Genomic DNA, 17510 nt, shown 5'->3' with positions numbered 1-17510 from the left:
ACTAATATATATGCTATATATAGTCATGTATTTTTTTTTCCTGGTTCTACTTCTCTTTCTCTCTCTCACATAAGTTCCCATTTTTCTCTGAATTGCCCATATTTGTAATTCCTTATGGTACAATAACATTCTATTACATTAACGTATCAAAATTAGTTCAATCATTCTCCAACTGGTGGGCACCCAGTTTATTGCCAAGTTTTTTGCTACAACAAAAAATGTTGGTATGAATATTTTCCTATACAAATAACATGCCTATTTTATTCCCTTAAGAGTACAGGCTCAGTAGCAGAATCATTGGGTCAACATATGATCTTTACATATGCATAATAAACACCTTGCTAGAGAGGCTTTTTTTTTTTTTTTTTTTTTTTGCTGAAGTAATTGGGGTTAAGTGACTTGCCCAACGTCACACAGCCAGGAAGTGTTAAGTGTCTAGAGTCAAATTCGAATTCAGGTCCTCCTGACTGCAGGGCCGGTGCTCTATCCACTGCGCCACTTAGCTGCTTCTGGAGAGGCTTTAAAGCTAAATTTTACTCTATCAAATGCTTTGGAGTCAAACAATAAAGATCAAAATAAATCTTCTGTTCCTTGTGCCTATTAATCAACTGCATAGCTATAAGAATATGATCTTCTATAAAACACTATTTGCAAAAGCATAATCTTTGTTATTTTAATTCAAGATGTCATTAATAGTGTTCATTCAAGTGAATATTTGGAAGAGATGATAAAGTAGTAGACATGTAGATCAGTAGTTACTGATTTACTCATAACTGTCTTTTTTTTGAAAGGAATATGATGTATATTTTTCTGAATCTTTTTGTATCTTGTCCTCATCTTTTGGATATGTGGAGAACTGATGCCTTAATGCGCTCAAAACTGTTCTCTCTAGCCTGGAACTCCTCTACTTCTACTTGGTGTAGCCTGCTTTTCTCTCTTTTCTTTTTTTCTTTCTTTTTTTTTTGGTTTATTAGTATCATTTCTATTCTTCATTAGATGAATTAGGCATACAAGACATGGATATTGAGTTCAAATATGGATATTCCATTGAAACTGATAAAGAAAGTAATCTGTTATAGAAATCCTGACACACCTTTTCTACTTTTCATCTATTTGGTGTTCTTTTAGTTTCATCTTTAAATGATTTTGGTATGATTTGACGCAAGTGGCTTTCAAGCCAAGCTTATTTCCACTGGTTTATAAGGTGATAGTTTTCCTAATCTTCCACTGTTCTCATTTTTGAAACTGAATTTATTTTGTAAATGAGCATTGTCATTGCTTCTGTCTCTTTCTGCTTAGCAAAAAAATAAAGTGTTTATAAGCCATGAGGCAGTTACTAGGATGTTTTGGCTTTCTTGTTCAATCAACAACTATTTATTAAGCACCTATTACATCAAGCACTGTGATAGGATGGCTATCACAAGAATTAAATAATTTCAGATCTCATGAAACTTATTTCTATTGTTATGCCTATGCCTTTCGTAGATTAAAATTCCAAAGCAAATGGGCAGTTTGCATTGATATTTGTTCCTTAATACAAATCTCATATTTTTAAAGTCAGAAACTTATCAAGTTAAAACTATTTTAAATTGCAGGTTTCTTCTTTTCATCTTTCTTGTAATATACTCTTGATTTTGTTCTTTGCTCTAATAAGTTGATAGTCTAATTAAGACAGAAACAGATGATTTAGAAATGATCCCTTAAAATGGTAATTATTTTTTTCTATCTGTTAAAATAGCTGATTACATTTTTTTGGTGATATTATTCAATATCACCATGTTCAGTGTCTTCTGACTATCTTCTTGAAATATTCACAAGGTATAAAGTTTCAGGTAGTCTACAAACATTTGATCACTTTTATTTCTTGATCCTAAGATATATTTTCCAACATACTTTTCCATGTCCTCTACACCTATCTTTATATTTATATTCATGTTATATATATAAATATATTTATATGCAGATTAAATTTGTTAAATCTTATTAAGTTTTACGTAGAATTTCTCTACCTCATCCTCTGCAACAGATGTTGACACATAAGCTGCAATAATCTTCAAGGTGGTCTTTTCATTTATGTTCATCATGGGCACTACAAGGCAAGATGACCAAGTGTCCCATTAAATTATGTTTCTTGCTGCCTTCAGACATAGGATAAAACCAACTTTGCAAATTCCTTTATTTGCCTCTCTTAGGAATGCCTGTGAGTCATCACTTTATTTTACTCAACTTCTTTCTTCTGATTTCATTTATAGCGAGAATGTCAATACTGATATAATCCAGTTTCTCAAAATGTATGTTCAGTCATTTATAACTGAACAAGGATCTTTCATTTAGATTACAAATAGATTAATACTCATAAATGATCCAGGAACTATGTAAATCTTAGCAATCTTTCCATCCTTTTCAAATGTTCTAATCTGTCACTCTAGAAGTATAAGGGGATCAAGCAGAAATGAGAATCACTTTGCATTTTTCTTTGTTTCATAGGTTGCCATGGCAAAACAACTCATCATCTAATGGTCAATCTTCTAGTGATAAGCTTTCTCCATATTTAGTCAGACCGCTCTTTGGGCAGCACATACAGTCTTACACAAAGACTATAATCAAAGCATTCTCAGCATGCTATAAAACCCAAAAGAGCTTGCATTCCACTGACATACCCTTCATGAAGCCCAGGTTATCCACACCACCAAGAAGTATCTGAGTAGTATTTTTGTGGAGTACATTAGAAGATATAAATTTAAAACTAAAAAGTAGATACAATGAAGAGAAGTCTTAAAAACTAAAAAGCAGATATAAGTATGACAGTAAGGGCACTGTTATAGACTAACAATTCACAAGGGCAACAGACAATAGGATAATTTTCCTAACAATGAAACTAAGTAGTTAAGAAAGGGCTAAATAATGTTTGATCTGTTTTGAAACACAAGGAAGTATATAATTAGAAAAAGATTTTAATTTTTAAAGTGATTTTTTTTTTTGACACTTAAAGGGATAAGCATCAATTACTGGGAAAATTCATTTACAAGGGACATTACATTCACCAAAAATGTCAAATAAATGAAGTATAACTGAAGGGATACCAAGAACAAGCTTTTTTATTAAATCACTGATTATTTTTACCTAAGTATAATTGATAAAAAGTCAAAAACCTTAAGAAAGTTAATTGGTACTCTTTACAGACATATTTATCCTGAATGCTCACACCATTTGAGGACACAAATGGTATGAGCACAAGCACTGAGAAAACAGCCTACTCCAAAACTTCTAACTCTCACCTTCGAACAATGGACTGCTGAAGATTCTTGCAGGCGGTGAGGGACTCTCCTGTAAACATGTGGCACATGATGAGCCCAAGACAGCTGCCCATGAATGACATCACAGCATCTGATTGCAAAGTACCACTTCGGGAGATGATACAGAGACGCTGAAGGGAAGAGCAATGACTCAGAGCCTGGAAGAATTGAGCATTCGCACTGAAGTAGGGCTGCTCTAGTCTGAAAGAAAAGAAGATGAGCTATGACTCTAGATAGAGAGAACAAGTCCAAAACATGAATAAACAGATAGATCCAATAAATTCAGACACATAGGATGATAGAATGTTAGCACTTAAAGGGATGTCAAAAATTAAAATTCATCCAACCTCTTATTTTAATGATGAAAACAGTGAGTCTCAGAGAGTAAAGTGACTTGCCCATTGATCACTTAACAGCAATAGTTGGGGACGGAACCCAGATCTACTTGATCCCAGATGCAGTGCTCTTTTTACCACACTGCACTGTTTAAGATAATGCAAACTACACAATAATGGATTCTAAGACCGAGAGTGTCACGATGTAAAATAGGTATAATATCTATAATACTTACCCCATAAGATTGTCTTAAGAGGAGAATCTTAACAGGACCATCTCTTTAAAAGAAGATAATTTATTTAATAAAGTGATTTACAAAACATAAAGCATGATCAACTACTCATTATTATTATTAATAAGTAAATAATAATAGTCAAAATTTAATACATTTTAGAAGGTAGATGGATTTAGTAAAATGTTTAGTTGTAAACAAGACTTTATCATTCAAAACTATAAATAGCTTTGAATATGGACAATATGATGGACAAAGTTGAATCCAGTGCCTTTAATTCAGGCTTCTTTTACAAAAAAGGGGACAGTTTTTTCCAACCACAGAAAGGAACTAATATCCTTTCCCTCCCTTGTTTCACTGAAACACAAGTTTTAAAATATTCTTTACCTATCCCACAATACTTTCAGCAAAAGGATACTGGTTCTGTATGGTGATAAGTTGACTTCTTCATATCAAATATTCAAAGTTTCCTAGAATCTAAGGGACTTTAAAGTTCCAAACTTACTATGGGAAGAAAGCATGTCAAACTTATGAAAATTCATGGTCCATTAGTATATCATCAACTGTTCCCACTCCCAGAACCTGCAGTGGTATACCTATCCATCTTATACCACCTACCATAAGTAATATACATTCTGAAAACAGAGAGTTGTATATTATGGACAGAAGTCCAGATAGAGTCACCTTGACCTGAGACATTCCTCTATGGTATATCACCAGTTCAATTTTATGAAGGACCAATAAACTAAGTTACAGTGTGACAAATAAAATCCAGTGGAAATTTTAGATGGCCCATTTCTTGCAGCTAACTGACAATGTCAAGAAACAGAAACACAGGACTATGCTGATGAGTTATCCTATTGGGATAGCTATATAGAGAAAGACATTTCTTCCTTAAAAAATTAGTACAAAAAGGCCAGCACCCAAACTGGTCTCAAATAACCTTTCCTGGGGAAATTACCTAAGGTAATTTCCCCAGGAAAAAAGAGGGAATAATAATAAAAAACAAGGTTGCTTTTTAATCGCCAGATTTGAGGAAGATCAAAAATGCTTCAAAAATATCTATACCTGTGTTCAAATTTCAACCATAGCAAATGTAAAAACTAGGAAGATTTTGTTTCAAATGTCCAACTAGTCATTAATACATTGGGAAAATACCAATATGTCATTTTACTCCTTGTGATTAGTCTGTGAAGATGGAAGGACTTTAAAATTCAGGCCAACTTCAATTAAAAATAGGCACTCCTTAACTATTATTTGTGCACATAAGTTGAAAGTAGAGCCTACTCTAGGCCTTAACAACATCATTAACTGTATAAAACAAGTGAAAAACCTAAAAGTATTCTTGAGGTGAAGAATGCAACTTGTCATTAGGGACTAAAATTAGTTACCACCAGTTAAATCTAAAAATCGCAACATTCATGCCTACCAAAGCAATACATTTGGAAAAGATCTGCTGAAGTAAATTAGCAATTGTCCAAGTTTCATTGAATAACAAGAAGGTTCTACAACTTCCAATTCCATCTATATCAAATTTTTACATTTTTTTCATAAAATTTTTTACAGGCTACATCCTTACCTCTAACTTTTAATTAATAAATTAATTGTATAACCTTTATTCAATCTTTCTGCTGCATCTTTTCATACAGCCTAATGCGTGCTCCTGGAAAACAAAAACTATTCCTCTATTTGTATTTCTAGCATTTTAGCACAATGTTTTTTCATTCATTCATTGATAGTATTACAACTACAAAGGACCTTTGAGATCATCTAATCCAAGTCAGCAAATTATTAACGATGTTTGTATAGCCCTTCACCCTTCTAAGCCAAGAATGAGTTGTACATTTTAAAATAAAACTTTGCCATGGATTTGGCCATCAGCACTAATGATCTTAATCCAAACTCATTTTATAGATGAATGAGCTAAGAAAATTTAAGGAACTTACTGAAGGTCTTAGTGCTAATTTATTGAGAAGCAGTGGGAAGGAAGACGGATGGGTCATGGGCTTCTTTTTTAAAAATGATTTCATTAAGTTTGAACTTATGGAAAATATACATGAAGATGGACTACTGACTCAAATATAATAAGTAAACTATCTAACTTAGGGATGGTACAGAGAGTAAATAATTTTCATTTCTCCTCCTCTAACATGCTTGAATGTCAAGAAATCAATTCAGCTCTAAAAGATGCATGTAGTTGTTCTGTCAGTTTTCCTTAACTGTTTTTGTTACAAGGGAGGATTCTATTTGTCTTTAGAGGAAGAGGCAGGGGAAGAGAAGAAGGAATGCATGGGAAAATGGCATCAATAAAGCTTTTTTTTTTTAAAGAGAAATTCAGGTAACACTTGATCCTGTCCTTAAAAAAAAAAATTGTTTAAATGCAGCTATTAATAGGAAACTGATTTTCAAAATGTATACTTCCATTTTTCAGAAGGGAAAAAAAGGCCAATTTGAAAACACACACACACACACACACACACACAGAGAGAGAGAGAGCTGTTTAAAGCCTGAAGCAAGGGAGGCAATAAATCTGTTGCAAAACCCATATTCTTCTCAAGCTGGGCAAACAAATTGCTTTTCCCTTCCAACAGTAACGTCGCTACTGGCATCTGACACAAAAGCACAAGAGTAGCTCTTGTTCAAGAATATGAGGTAACCAACAAATGCTATTTGTTTTGTATGCAAAGCAATAACTCAATACGGCAGGTGAACGTATCTTATAAGCTAGAAAATGGGAGGAGGAAGATTGGGGAGGGAAGTACTATATCAAAAACTTTGGACACTAGGTGGCACTATGGTCTCACGTTAGCATTTCTAAGTCTATAGAAATGTTTTAAAATCTCAGTTTAAACCTCTCTGTCTACACATAAACACACATATTAAATGGCTAAGAAGCCAGCTCCTTGGCACTTGGATCTCTCCCATTCACCTGTTTAAAAATCTTCCAACTTGAAAACAAGAACCATACTGTGTCTACTGGGGTATAATTAGGTGGAATTCCTTTTTGGAGGAAGCTATTTTTTTTTCTGCCATCTCTGTACAAAATATTCTTGAACTCAGGGGATAAGTTCCTGAACGCCCAAACTTAGCAGAATGACTAGCTATTAAATAACACCTTATATTATATTTCATTCTCATTAACACATTCTCAAAGTTCTCAAACAATCAGCAAGCACCATTTGGAGATAAGAAAAACAGACAAAAGGCTACATACATAACACTGCAAAACAAAATCATCTTTCAACCCTAAGTGGGGAAGTACCTGGTTTTCTGAATTCACATAACTTTGTGAGAAGACATTTCAGAAATTCATGGGTTCTAAAATCCAGCATGGTCACTTAAGTTATGCTGCCCACATGGTACAGAAAAATGAACACTTAATTACAAGTTGGGAAACCAAGACTCCAAAACTAACTTCCCAATAACTAAACATATGATTCCATTTCATTTCTCTGTAAAATGATAGGGATGGAGTCCAACAGTATCTCTGGTCTTTTCTAATGCTTATACACTAAGATCAAAGTTTTCCATTGACCTTGAGTTCTATTTCTCCCCACATCTTACAACCTCTTTACACTTCAGTTATCTCACCTATAAAACAGAGATAACACTTATCAACTAGACCACAGCAGTTCTAAGCATTCTAAAAGTTTTAAAGTTCTAGTTCTAAGAAATTGACATTTTAATTAAAAATTAAATTGCCACTAAAACACACCCAAACTCTCCAGATACCCAAATTACTATTTCCAAAGAAATCAACTTAAATTTGGGGATAAAAAATGTGTTCCCCTCTGCAACTTCACTAGTTTCTTAGTAGATATGATCAATTCATGTTAACTTTATTCTCTCCTGCTTTCTGAAGAAAAAAAAGCTATTTATTGTCTTATTTTCCAGTACTCAATAGCAATAGTACTTCTAGAAGATATATGTACATTTTGTTCCTCAGTGACATCATCTACTAGGTCAGAAGACAAGCCAAAGACTGAAAATTGAAATTATTTGATCCTGAAACACAAACCCCACTATAATTTCATCAGTATGGCAAAACAAACAAAAAAAAACCCTACAAACTTTTAAGTGTAACTGAATAGAGAAAGAGAAAATATATCAGTTCTGGGGCAAAAAAGAAAGGACTAAATGATTTTATGGCTCCAAGGATGATGACTTCCTAAGTACTGACCTGACTATATCTGAATGTTTGTTCACCTATGAACCTTCTGTTTTTCACTTAAAAATGCAAAAGAAGTCTTCACCCTAAATTCACAAGTTCTGACCAAGAGGTACAGAATGCAAGAGGGTAGGGCCAGTTTCATCGCTAAGCATTTGAAAACCATTTTTCTTTTTAATACTATTTCTTCCTATCAGCTTAACCCAAGGATGGGTAAGTACCACCTGCTCCTTTCATCTCAGTCTGCTTTGGCTCTTCTTAAAACTATCATAGCAGAAGGCAGAAATTCAGGAGAGAGTTCTAAATTGGCTACATTTTAGGAACTGGCATTTATTACATGCAGGCCCTAATTTACAGAGTTATGTGCCAAAAGTTCGTTTACAAAGAATCATTTGGAACTCAGAACACATTTTCCCATAGTAACAAAATAAACAGGCCAGATTACAATTTCTTTAACCCATACTACATTGGCACTATATTCACTAATTGACCCTAACCACCATTTTATAACATTGTTTATGTAGGAAAACATATTTCTACTCCCAGAAACACATAACCACAAGTCCAGGCAACAGGAACAGAGTTTGTTTCCCATTGCCTTCTCCTTCAGCAGAAGACTTCTATTTCTTCCACAACAGTGATGGGCAAAATAGAGAGGATCCAGCACATGTAGACTGAAGTAGTAGCTCGCTCTTCATATGTCCATGTATGCATTATGTTTGTAAATCAGGCAAACCACTGAAATTCAACCTTGAAAGGTGTGACTATAAACAAACTGTAAGTTGTATATGAAAATTACTCATCATTTTTACCACCTTTAGTATAAGTATACATGCATACCTCCATACATGCTCCTATTTCTGTTAATGGTACCAACATACTTCCAGTTTCCTGGGTTCATAACCTTAGCATTCTCCTTGATACCACTTAACCAACTACATGTCAAAGCTTGCTATTTCTCCTCTATATCTTTCACAGCCAAGATCTTTTCTCTACTCACAGAGCTGGCATCAGCAGAGCGCTTCCTGACTGACCTCCATCTCAGATCCCTTACTATACCAGTCCAAGTTTCACACTTCTGCCAAAGGAATTTTCCTTAAGCAAAAGTCTGACCACCTGACTCCTTTGGCCAACTTTAGAGGCTCCCTATTGCCTCTAGGATCAATGTAAGCTCTTTTATTAACTCTGAAAGACCTTTACACTCAGGCCGCAATCTATCTTTTAGCCTTATTAGACTCTCCCTCCGACACCCTGGGATACAAATACTGGACCTCACTCCATTCTTCGCACATGACACCCAATCTCCCATCTCCATTCTTCTGCCCTAGTTATGCCCCCATGCTTAGAAAATTTCTCACCTCCATCTCATAGAATCTCTTCAAAACACAGCTCAAGAATAATCATGTTTTTCCTGATGCTCCCAACTGCTAATACTCTCCCACCCTAATTACTCTACATTTAACAATTTTTATATTTATTCCCTTTTCATTTATTCTACATACATACTTCTTGTCTCCCCCCTTCCAGTAGAAATTCCTTGCCAGCAAAGAATTTTTCATTCTTTTTGCTTCTATTCTCAGGGATTAGCATTTAATTCTAGGTATTTGATAAGTGCTTTTAACAAACAGTTTATTACGCATTGAACTTCCCTCAAAATGTGGTTAAGGATAATATATAGAGAACATTTTGCGAAATATTAATGGATATTTATGTGGTACTTTATTAAAAAGATCTTGTTTCCATCTCATAATAAAAGCTAAAACTGACAAAATATAAGATTTACAGACCTGTGAAGAAGGGATTGCAAGTATTATCATCCCCATTTTACAGATGAGAAGCCAGTCAGTATCACATGACTGACCAGTAAGTGTCCAAAGTAGGGCAGATTACTTGCAATTGAGGAAGAAGTAAAATTACTTGCAATTTAAAGGCTCAAAATTACTAGGAAAGGAAGGAAAAACCTATCAGATTTTATTTACAAGGTAACTAATATTAACATTAACAACTCAGATTTCAATAGTGCTGTAAACACTTAAAAAGCACTTTTCTCCCAACAAGGTCTGAGGTCAGTATTATTATTATTATTAAAAGTAGGAGTAGTAGTATCTCCATTTTACGGATGAGGAAACTATAGAGAGGCTATAACCCTATAATAACTAAAGTCTCCCAGTAAGTTGTGAGTAAATAAGAGATGACAAAAACAAAGCTAAAGAAAAGGGACACAAAAGTAAAGATGAAAAGAAGTTACATCAGCCTGCAATCAGAGATGATAATTAAGACCAGATGTTGCAATTCTAAAGCATGAGTTCAAAAGAGAGAAGTTGTGGTTAAAATCTCCTAGACTAACATGAGAGCTGCCAAGATTTCCCAAGAGAAATGATCTTATTTTATAATTTCTAAAAGGGATGAGAAAGAGAGATTTGACTATATATGGAAAAACAGAAAGTGCAACAGGGCTGAGTTCAAATCCCTGAAAGCCTAGAAGGAAGAAAGCCATCTTCTTTCAACTGTTAGTATTTTGCACTTCTTGGAAGTATAGCTAACCATAATGGCTTCTTCCAAACTCCTTTCCTTGGTAATCCTATTACTCTCCAAAATCTATTTCAAATTTATCATTCCTGGTGCCTATTTTACCTCTTCATTTTGTCTGTAACCTCTTCTCCTCAATAAATGAACCTTTTTGGCTAAGAGGGAAAAAAAAAAAGTAAAGCCAGAGCCCCAGACTATGAAAGAAAGCAAAGAGGAGGTAAAACCCCAAATCTGGAGAAAACAGCAGCTAAAACATAAAAGACCAAAAATACTGGAGGAATTGTGGAGAGGCAAACACATGAATATACTGTTGGTAGAACTGTCTGTCTAGTTGTCCAACCATTCAGGAATACAATTTAGAATTATTCAAAGCATGCAATTAAAATATCCCTATTCTTATAGACTAGTTGATCAATGGAATAGGTTAGGTTCAAAGGACAAAACAGCCAATAACCTTAATTATCTAGTGTTTGACAAACCCAAAGACCCCAGTTTTAGGGATAAGAATGCATTATTTGCCAAAAATTGCTGGGAAAATTGGAAATTAGTATGGCAAAAACTAGGCATTGACCCACACTTAACACCGTACACCAAGATAAGTCAAAATGGGTTCATGACCTAGGCATAAAGAATGAGATTATAAATAAATTGCAAGAGCATAGGATATAAGTTTACCTCTCAGACCTGTGGAAGAGGAAAAAATTTATGACCAAAGAACTAGAGAGCACTATTGACTACAAAATAGAAAATTTTGATTATATCAAATTGAAAAGTTTTTGTACAAACAAAACTAATGCAGACAAGATTAGAAGGGAAACAATAAACTGGGAAAACATTTTTACAGTCAAAGGTTCTGATAAAGGCCTCATTGCCAAAATATATAGAGAACTGACTCTAATTTACAAGCAATCAAGCCATTCTCCAATTGATAAATGGTTAAAGGATATGAACAGACAATTCTCAGATGAAGAAATTGAAATTATTTCTAGCCATATGAAAATATGCTCCAAATCATTATTAATCAGAGAAATGCAAATTAAGACAACTCTGAGATACCATTATACACCTGTCAGATTGGCTAGAATGACAGGGAAAGATAATGCGGAATGTTGGAGGGGATGTGGGAAAACGGACACTGATACATTGTTGCTGGAATGTGAATACATCCAACCATTCTGGAGAGCAATTTGGAACTATGCTCAAAAAGTTATCGAACTGTGCATAGCCTTTGATCCAGCAATGTTGGATCTGGATCAATGTTGGAACTGGGTTTATACCCCAAAAAGATACTAAAGAAGGAAAAGGGACCTGTTTGTGCCAAAATGTTTGTGGCAGCCCCGTTTGTAGTGGCTAAAAGCTGGAAAATGAATGGATGCCCATCAATTGGAGAATGGTTGGATAAATTGTGTTATATGAATGTTATGGAATATTATTGTTCTGTAAGAAATGGCCAGCAGGATGAATACAGAGAGGCTTGGAGAGACTTACATGAACTGATGCTAAGTGAAATGAGCAGAACCAGGAGATCATTATATACCTCAACAATGATACTATATGAGGATGTATGCTGATGGAAGTGGATTTCTTCGACAAAGAGAAGATCTAACTCAGTTTCAATTGATCAAGGATGGACAGAAGCAACTATACCCAAAGGAAGAACACTGGGAAATGAATGTAAACTGCTTGTATTTTTGTTTTTCTTCCCTTCTGAATCCAATTCTCCCTGTGCAATAAGAGAACTGTTCGGTTCTGCACACATATATTATATCTAGTATATACTGTAACCTATTTAACATGTATAGGACTGCTTACAATCTGGGGGGGGGGGTGGAGGGAGAGAGGGGAAAATTGGAACAGAAGTGAGTGCAAGGGATAATGTTGTAAAAAATTACCCTGGCATGGGTTCTGTCAATAAAAAGTTATTAAAAAAAATCCATATTCTGTAACTTGGAGATCGTACTAACCATCTACCCAAAGAGGTCAATAATAAAAAGGTCCCACATATGCTGAAATCTTTTAGCAGCACTTGTACTAGCAAGCAACTGGAACAAAATAGATCCCAATCAATTGAAGGAATAGCTAAACAAATTTGCCACAGGAATATCATGGAACATTATGCACTGTAATACACAATAATTATGATAAGTATATAAAGAAGCATGGGAAAATCTATCTAAACTGATGAAAAGTAAACTAAACAGAACAAAAAAATATACATGAGGATAACTGAAATGAAAAAATAAACAATAAAAAAACAACAGGAAATGATTACTGTGAAATTAAAATGGCTTCCAAGTTAGCTTCCAAGAAGAAATATGAGACCAGACCACCTTCCTCCAAGTATGGAATGCTGATGTCTCCATTTGATTTGCAGAACCATTTTTCCTCTTTTATTCTCCCCCTGGGGTCCAGAGGGAGGGGGAAAAGATGGAAAAAGGGGAAGAGAAGAAGGATCTTTTGGGAAAAGCAGATGTTATAAAATTTTAAAATGTCAATAATAATTTAAAACCACAAAATTAAAAATACCAACAAGCAATGATTATTGTTTTAGAACAAAAATAATTTTCTATGAAAAAACATTAGGATGGTATATACTATCAAATGATTCATAGGCCAGATTTTACTTACAAAGTAACTAATAGTAAAACAGCAACTCACATTTCAATAGTGTTATAAGCACTTACAAATCATTTTTCTCCAAACAAAGCTCTGAGGTCAGTAGTATTATTATGCCCATTTTACAGATGAGGAAACTGTAGAGACCCTATAATGACTAAGGTCTCACAGTTAAGTTTCAGGCAAGAGGCAAAAAAAATCTATATGTACTGATTTCAAACCTAACATTCTTTCCAATACATCATGTTTTATCTTTGATGAGTAATGATAAAGGCGAAGAAAAACAATTATTTTTATTTGTTCTTTGCTTAACAATTATCCAGTTTACTTCATTCCTTTCAAGATTAGCTAAAATGACAAGAAAAAATAATAAATGTTGGAAGAGATGTGGGAAAAATGGAACACTAATACATTGTTGCTGAAGTTGTGAAATGATCCAATCATTCTGAAAAGTTGGAACTATGCCCAAAGGAAAATCAAACTGTGCATACCCTTTGATCTAGCAGTGTCACTACTAAATTTATATCCCAAAGACATCACAAAAATGGGAAAAGGATCCATGTGTTTGTAGCAGATCTTTTTGTAGTGGCAAGGAACTGGAAATTGAGTGGATGCCCATCATTTGGGGAATGGCTGAATAAGTTCCTATGGTATAGGAATGTAATGGAATATTATTATTGTATAAGAAATGATGATCAGGCTGATTTCAGAAAAGCCTGGAAAGACTTACATGAACTGATGCTGAGTCAAGTGAACAGAATCAAGGGAATATTGTTCTCAGTAACAATGTGTATTTTTTTTGTATTATATAATGACCAACTGTGATAAGACTTGGTTCTTCTCAACAATGTGGTGATGATTCAAGGCAATTCCAATAGGCTTGGAATGGGAAATAGCAAACACATCCAAAGACAGGACTATGGAGACTGAATATGGATGAAAGCATGGTATTTTTCACCTTTATGTTTGGTTTTGTTTTTTTCCTTTCAGTCTGACTTTTCTTGCACAACATGACAGATATGGAAATATATTTAAATGAATAACACACATTTAACCTATATCAGAGTACTTACTGTCTTGGGAAGGAGGGAAGTGAGGAAGAGAGAAAAATTTGAAACACAAAGTTCTACAAAAATGAATGTTGAAAATTATCTTTACATGTATTTGGAAAAATAAAATTCTATTGAGAAAAAAAAAATCATCCAATTTTAGGTAATTTTCAAAGTATGAGGTTTGACTTAGATTTATCGGAGAGGTGTGATCTACAAAGGGATAGGTATTTTCATTGTTTCACACTCTCTGGTCCTTAATTGCCTAATTTATAAAATGAAGATAATAATACTATAGTACTTACCTCAGAGTTGTTGTAGGGGAGACAAATGAAATAATACCTAAAGCACTTTGCAAATTTTGAAGTACTATAGAAATAATAGCTAATATATTATTGTATCTGTAAAACATGGGCAATGTGGGATGATGTAAAGTAAGACTCAAAGTCAGCAGAGATCTAGATTCAAATGCTCCTTCTCAAATACTAGCTGTGTGAACATGAGTTAAGTCACATCTTTGAGCCACAGTTTCTTCATCCATAAAATAGTATTTACTTCAAAGCGGTGGTGTGAAGATCAAATGAGAAAATGTACATAGTTTTCTCTGTAGACCATAAAGTGCTACATACATAAGCTATCACTATACCTTATCTATAAAACGAAGGTGTTAGATAAAGGATCTTTCTCATCTCCAACAATTTATGATCCTAAAGGAAAACTGGGGGCAGAAGAAGGTGGAAAGATGGGGTAGAAGAAAACTACAGGATCATTCTCTTCAAGTAACTTAAGTGACTTTCCTACGGGAGAAACAAGAGATTTGCTTTGTTTTGCTTTGAGGACATAACTAGGATCTATGAAGAAAAGTTGCAAAGAGCAAACCAAGGCTTAATCCAAGGAAAGAAACGCTCACAATTACAACCATTCCCAGCCTCAGCAAATGGTAATTTACCCTTCACAGGAAGGCTAAATGACCACTTTTGTGAGAGATATACTGGTAAAAGGGCTTTTTACTTGTGCAGTAAGAAAAAATAAATGCTTTTTAGAGGGCTGCAAGGTAACATTTGCAAAAACTTACAGACCAACCTGAAAATTTTCGAGGCTTAATTAAAACTGTTATCTCAACCTAACGCAACTCAAAAAGGACTCAGATTCACCAAATAAAGGAAACTCTCCATTTCAGAACATATAGAAGAGTAAGTCTTAGACAAGAAACTATGTCCTTGGGATACCAAAAATTTTTAATGCTTCAATTAACTCTAACTGCATGGGGACTTGGGGGGGGGGAATTTAAGAGAACTCTTTCCACTCATGCAAACTGTAACCTTGCTACACATACATTTTTTCTCTCCCCCCCCACCCCCTCTGAAAAGTCAGTGTGAGTTGGCATGGCTAAAAAGTTTTCATCACTGAGTTGTCTTCCCTTTAGTGTGAAAAGTTTTTTCAAACTTAGCTGGGCTCATCCTCATATGACAGCTATACAACCTAGTGATAGGCCTATATTCAAAAACAACTGAGCAAAGCCCTGATAAATGCTGAAATTCTCTGGCAAGACTTTGAGGAATCCAGGGACATCCCCATGACATGATAAGGTACTGTATTTCATACAGTAGCTTACTGTATTTCAGAGGATCATAGAATCATAGCTACTGAGATGGAAGGAAAAAAAAAAGACACTCAAGAGGTTAACTGTCTTGCCCAGGGTAAAAGAATATAACTGAGCTGGGGTTCAAATTCCTGTCCTCTGACATTAAGCCCAGGGCTCTTTGCATTACACTATGTTGTTTTAAGTGTGTGCACATGAACGTGCATGCACAAACATAAACATGCATACACAATGCCTAAAGATGATTTTTTTAGAAAAGAATCCCATCTGCACTATCTAAAAAATAGCAAAAGCACAGGCATTTCATCATCACGCCAGTAAATCCTTTTTTAAAACCTTTGACTCATTTTAGCTACTATTCAGTAAAACTGGGGATTTTGTTGTTTCTTTAAGCAAATCTATGTCTGAAAAGCACTCATAAATATTTTCATAAGCCAATGTTTTCAGCAAAAAAATTTTTTTTAATGATCCATGAAACAAACTTCAAATAAGACTAGATCTGGAGCTCCACATTTTTGGATACACAAAACTAAATTTCTGTCTTCTTTTATGCAAAAATAAAGCCAAAAATTTACATAAATTTAACTTTCTGATTGAAAAATGTTAAATCAGTAAGAGAGAAAGCAGAGCTACAGTTCTCAAAGCAACAGTAACATGGATGCAAGAGACAATGGTATAAATAACTGCTAAATTCAAAGTAATACATATGCTCAAGGGGTGAGCTACCGTTGCTGAGAAACAAAGCATAGGAGAGATGTGTTGGTTCAACACAACAGTGAAATACACATGATTACAGCAATCTGTTCTGTCGTTTGAATGTCTTTTAGTCCTAGGCTTCTCATCTCCCAAGATTGCAAGAGTTTAGAAATCCTTGAAAATATTTTGCCCTGTGAGAAATGATGGGGGAAAAGAATACAGTATTACTTAAAAGCAACTTTTGAAGATACTTAACAACAATGATTAGAATCAAATTTGGTTTGCTTCAATTCTTTACCCACCATCTACTCACAAAACAATAACTGTTCTTCAGAACTTCTGCTATAGTGGTAATAGAGGCCTGAGCAATGAGCAGGAAGATAATTAAAATCAACCTTTTAGAATTCTATTTCACGATAGAAGGTCACATAAATTTTCCAGATTCTAGAAGCATAACATCTAAAATCCATAATTCTACATTATCATATTCACTAGCTACTTTACTGCTTTGATACTCAAGCCTAGCTAACAAGACAAGAAAATAACAAGTTCAGCAGTTAGGACCACTTACATTTAAGTTCAGAATTTTAGCACTGGGAGAGAGAATATGAAATCATCTTGTTCAATTCTTTCATTTAATAGATGATTAGGCCCACAAAGGAAAAGTGACTAATGCAACATCACAAAGTGGCAGACCTGGGATAAAAATCTGATCTCTAGTACAATGCTCATTCAGCCTTCTCAACTTTACAGATTTAAACATTATTAGTTATAATCAGTGAGTATAACTTTATCATACATAATATGCTTAAAATCATACAGTAATGATAGACTTCTTCAAATACAGACAAGGGATGAAAGCATCACAGATTTAGAGCTGAATCAATTAAGATTTTCACATAAATAGAACACCTCGATTCAAACCTATAGGATCACATATTTAGATGAGAAAGAACCTTAGAAGCTAATGAATCTAACACCTTCA

The 17510-nt window shown here is 34.4% G+C and overlaps 1 protein-coding gene across 9 annotated transcripts in view; it reads right to left on the bottom strand.

Moving 5' to 3' along the window:
* The window catches only part of FBXL18 (F-box and leucine rich repeat protein 18), a 74410-nt gene that overhangs the window by 37932 nt on the left and 18968 nt on the right, over positions 1-17510 (bottom strand). For 4 of the 9 annotated variants that reach the window (XM_031940742.1, XM_023497502.2, XM_012542836.3 and 1 more), the window contains exon 4: positions 3279-3497. In XM_031940742.1, the coding sequence (XP_031796602.1) occupies positions 3279-3497 (219 nt within the window). Of the gene's footprint in view, positions 1-457; positions 2090-3278; positions 3498-3867; positions 3911-14296; positions 16717-17510 lie in introns of those variants that run through there. The other 5 variants (XM_031940745.1, XM_031940736.1, XM_031940752.1 and 2 more) reach the window with 4 other exon arrangements.

Source organism: Sarcophilus harrisii, chromosome 1, assembly GCF_902635505.1.
Source record: "Sarcophilus harrisii chromosome 1, mSarHar1.11, whole genome shotgun sequence".
NCBI lineage: Eukaryota > Metazoa > Chordata > Mammalia > Dasyuromorphia > Dasyuridae > Sarcophilus > Sarcophilus harrisii.
This window is presented reverse-complemented; position numbering and strand designations above follow the sequence as displayed.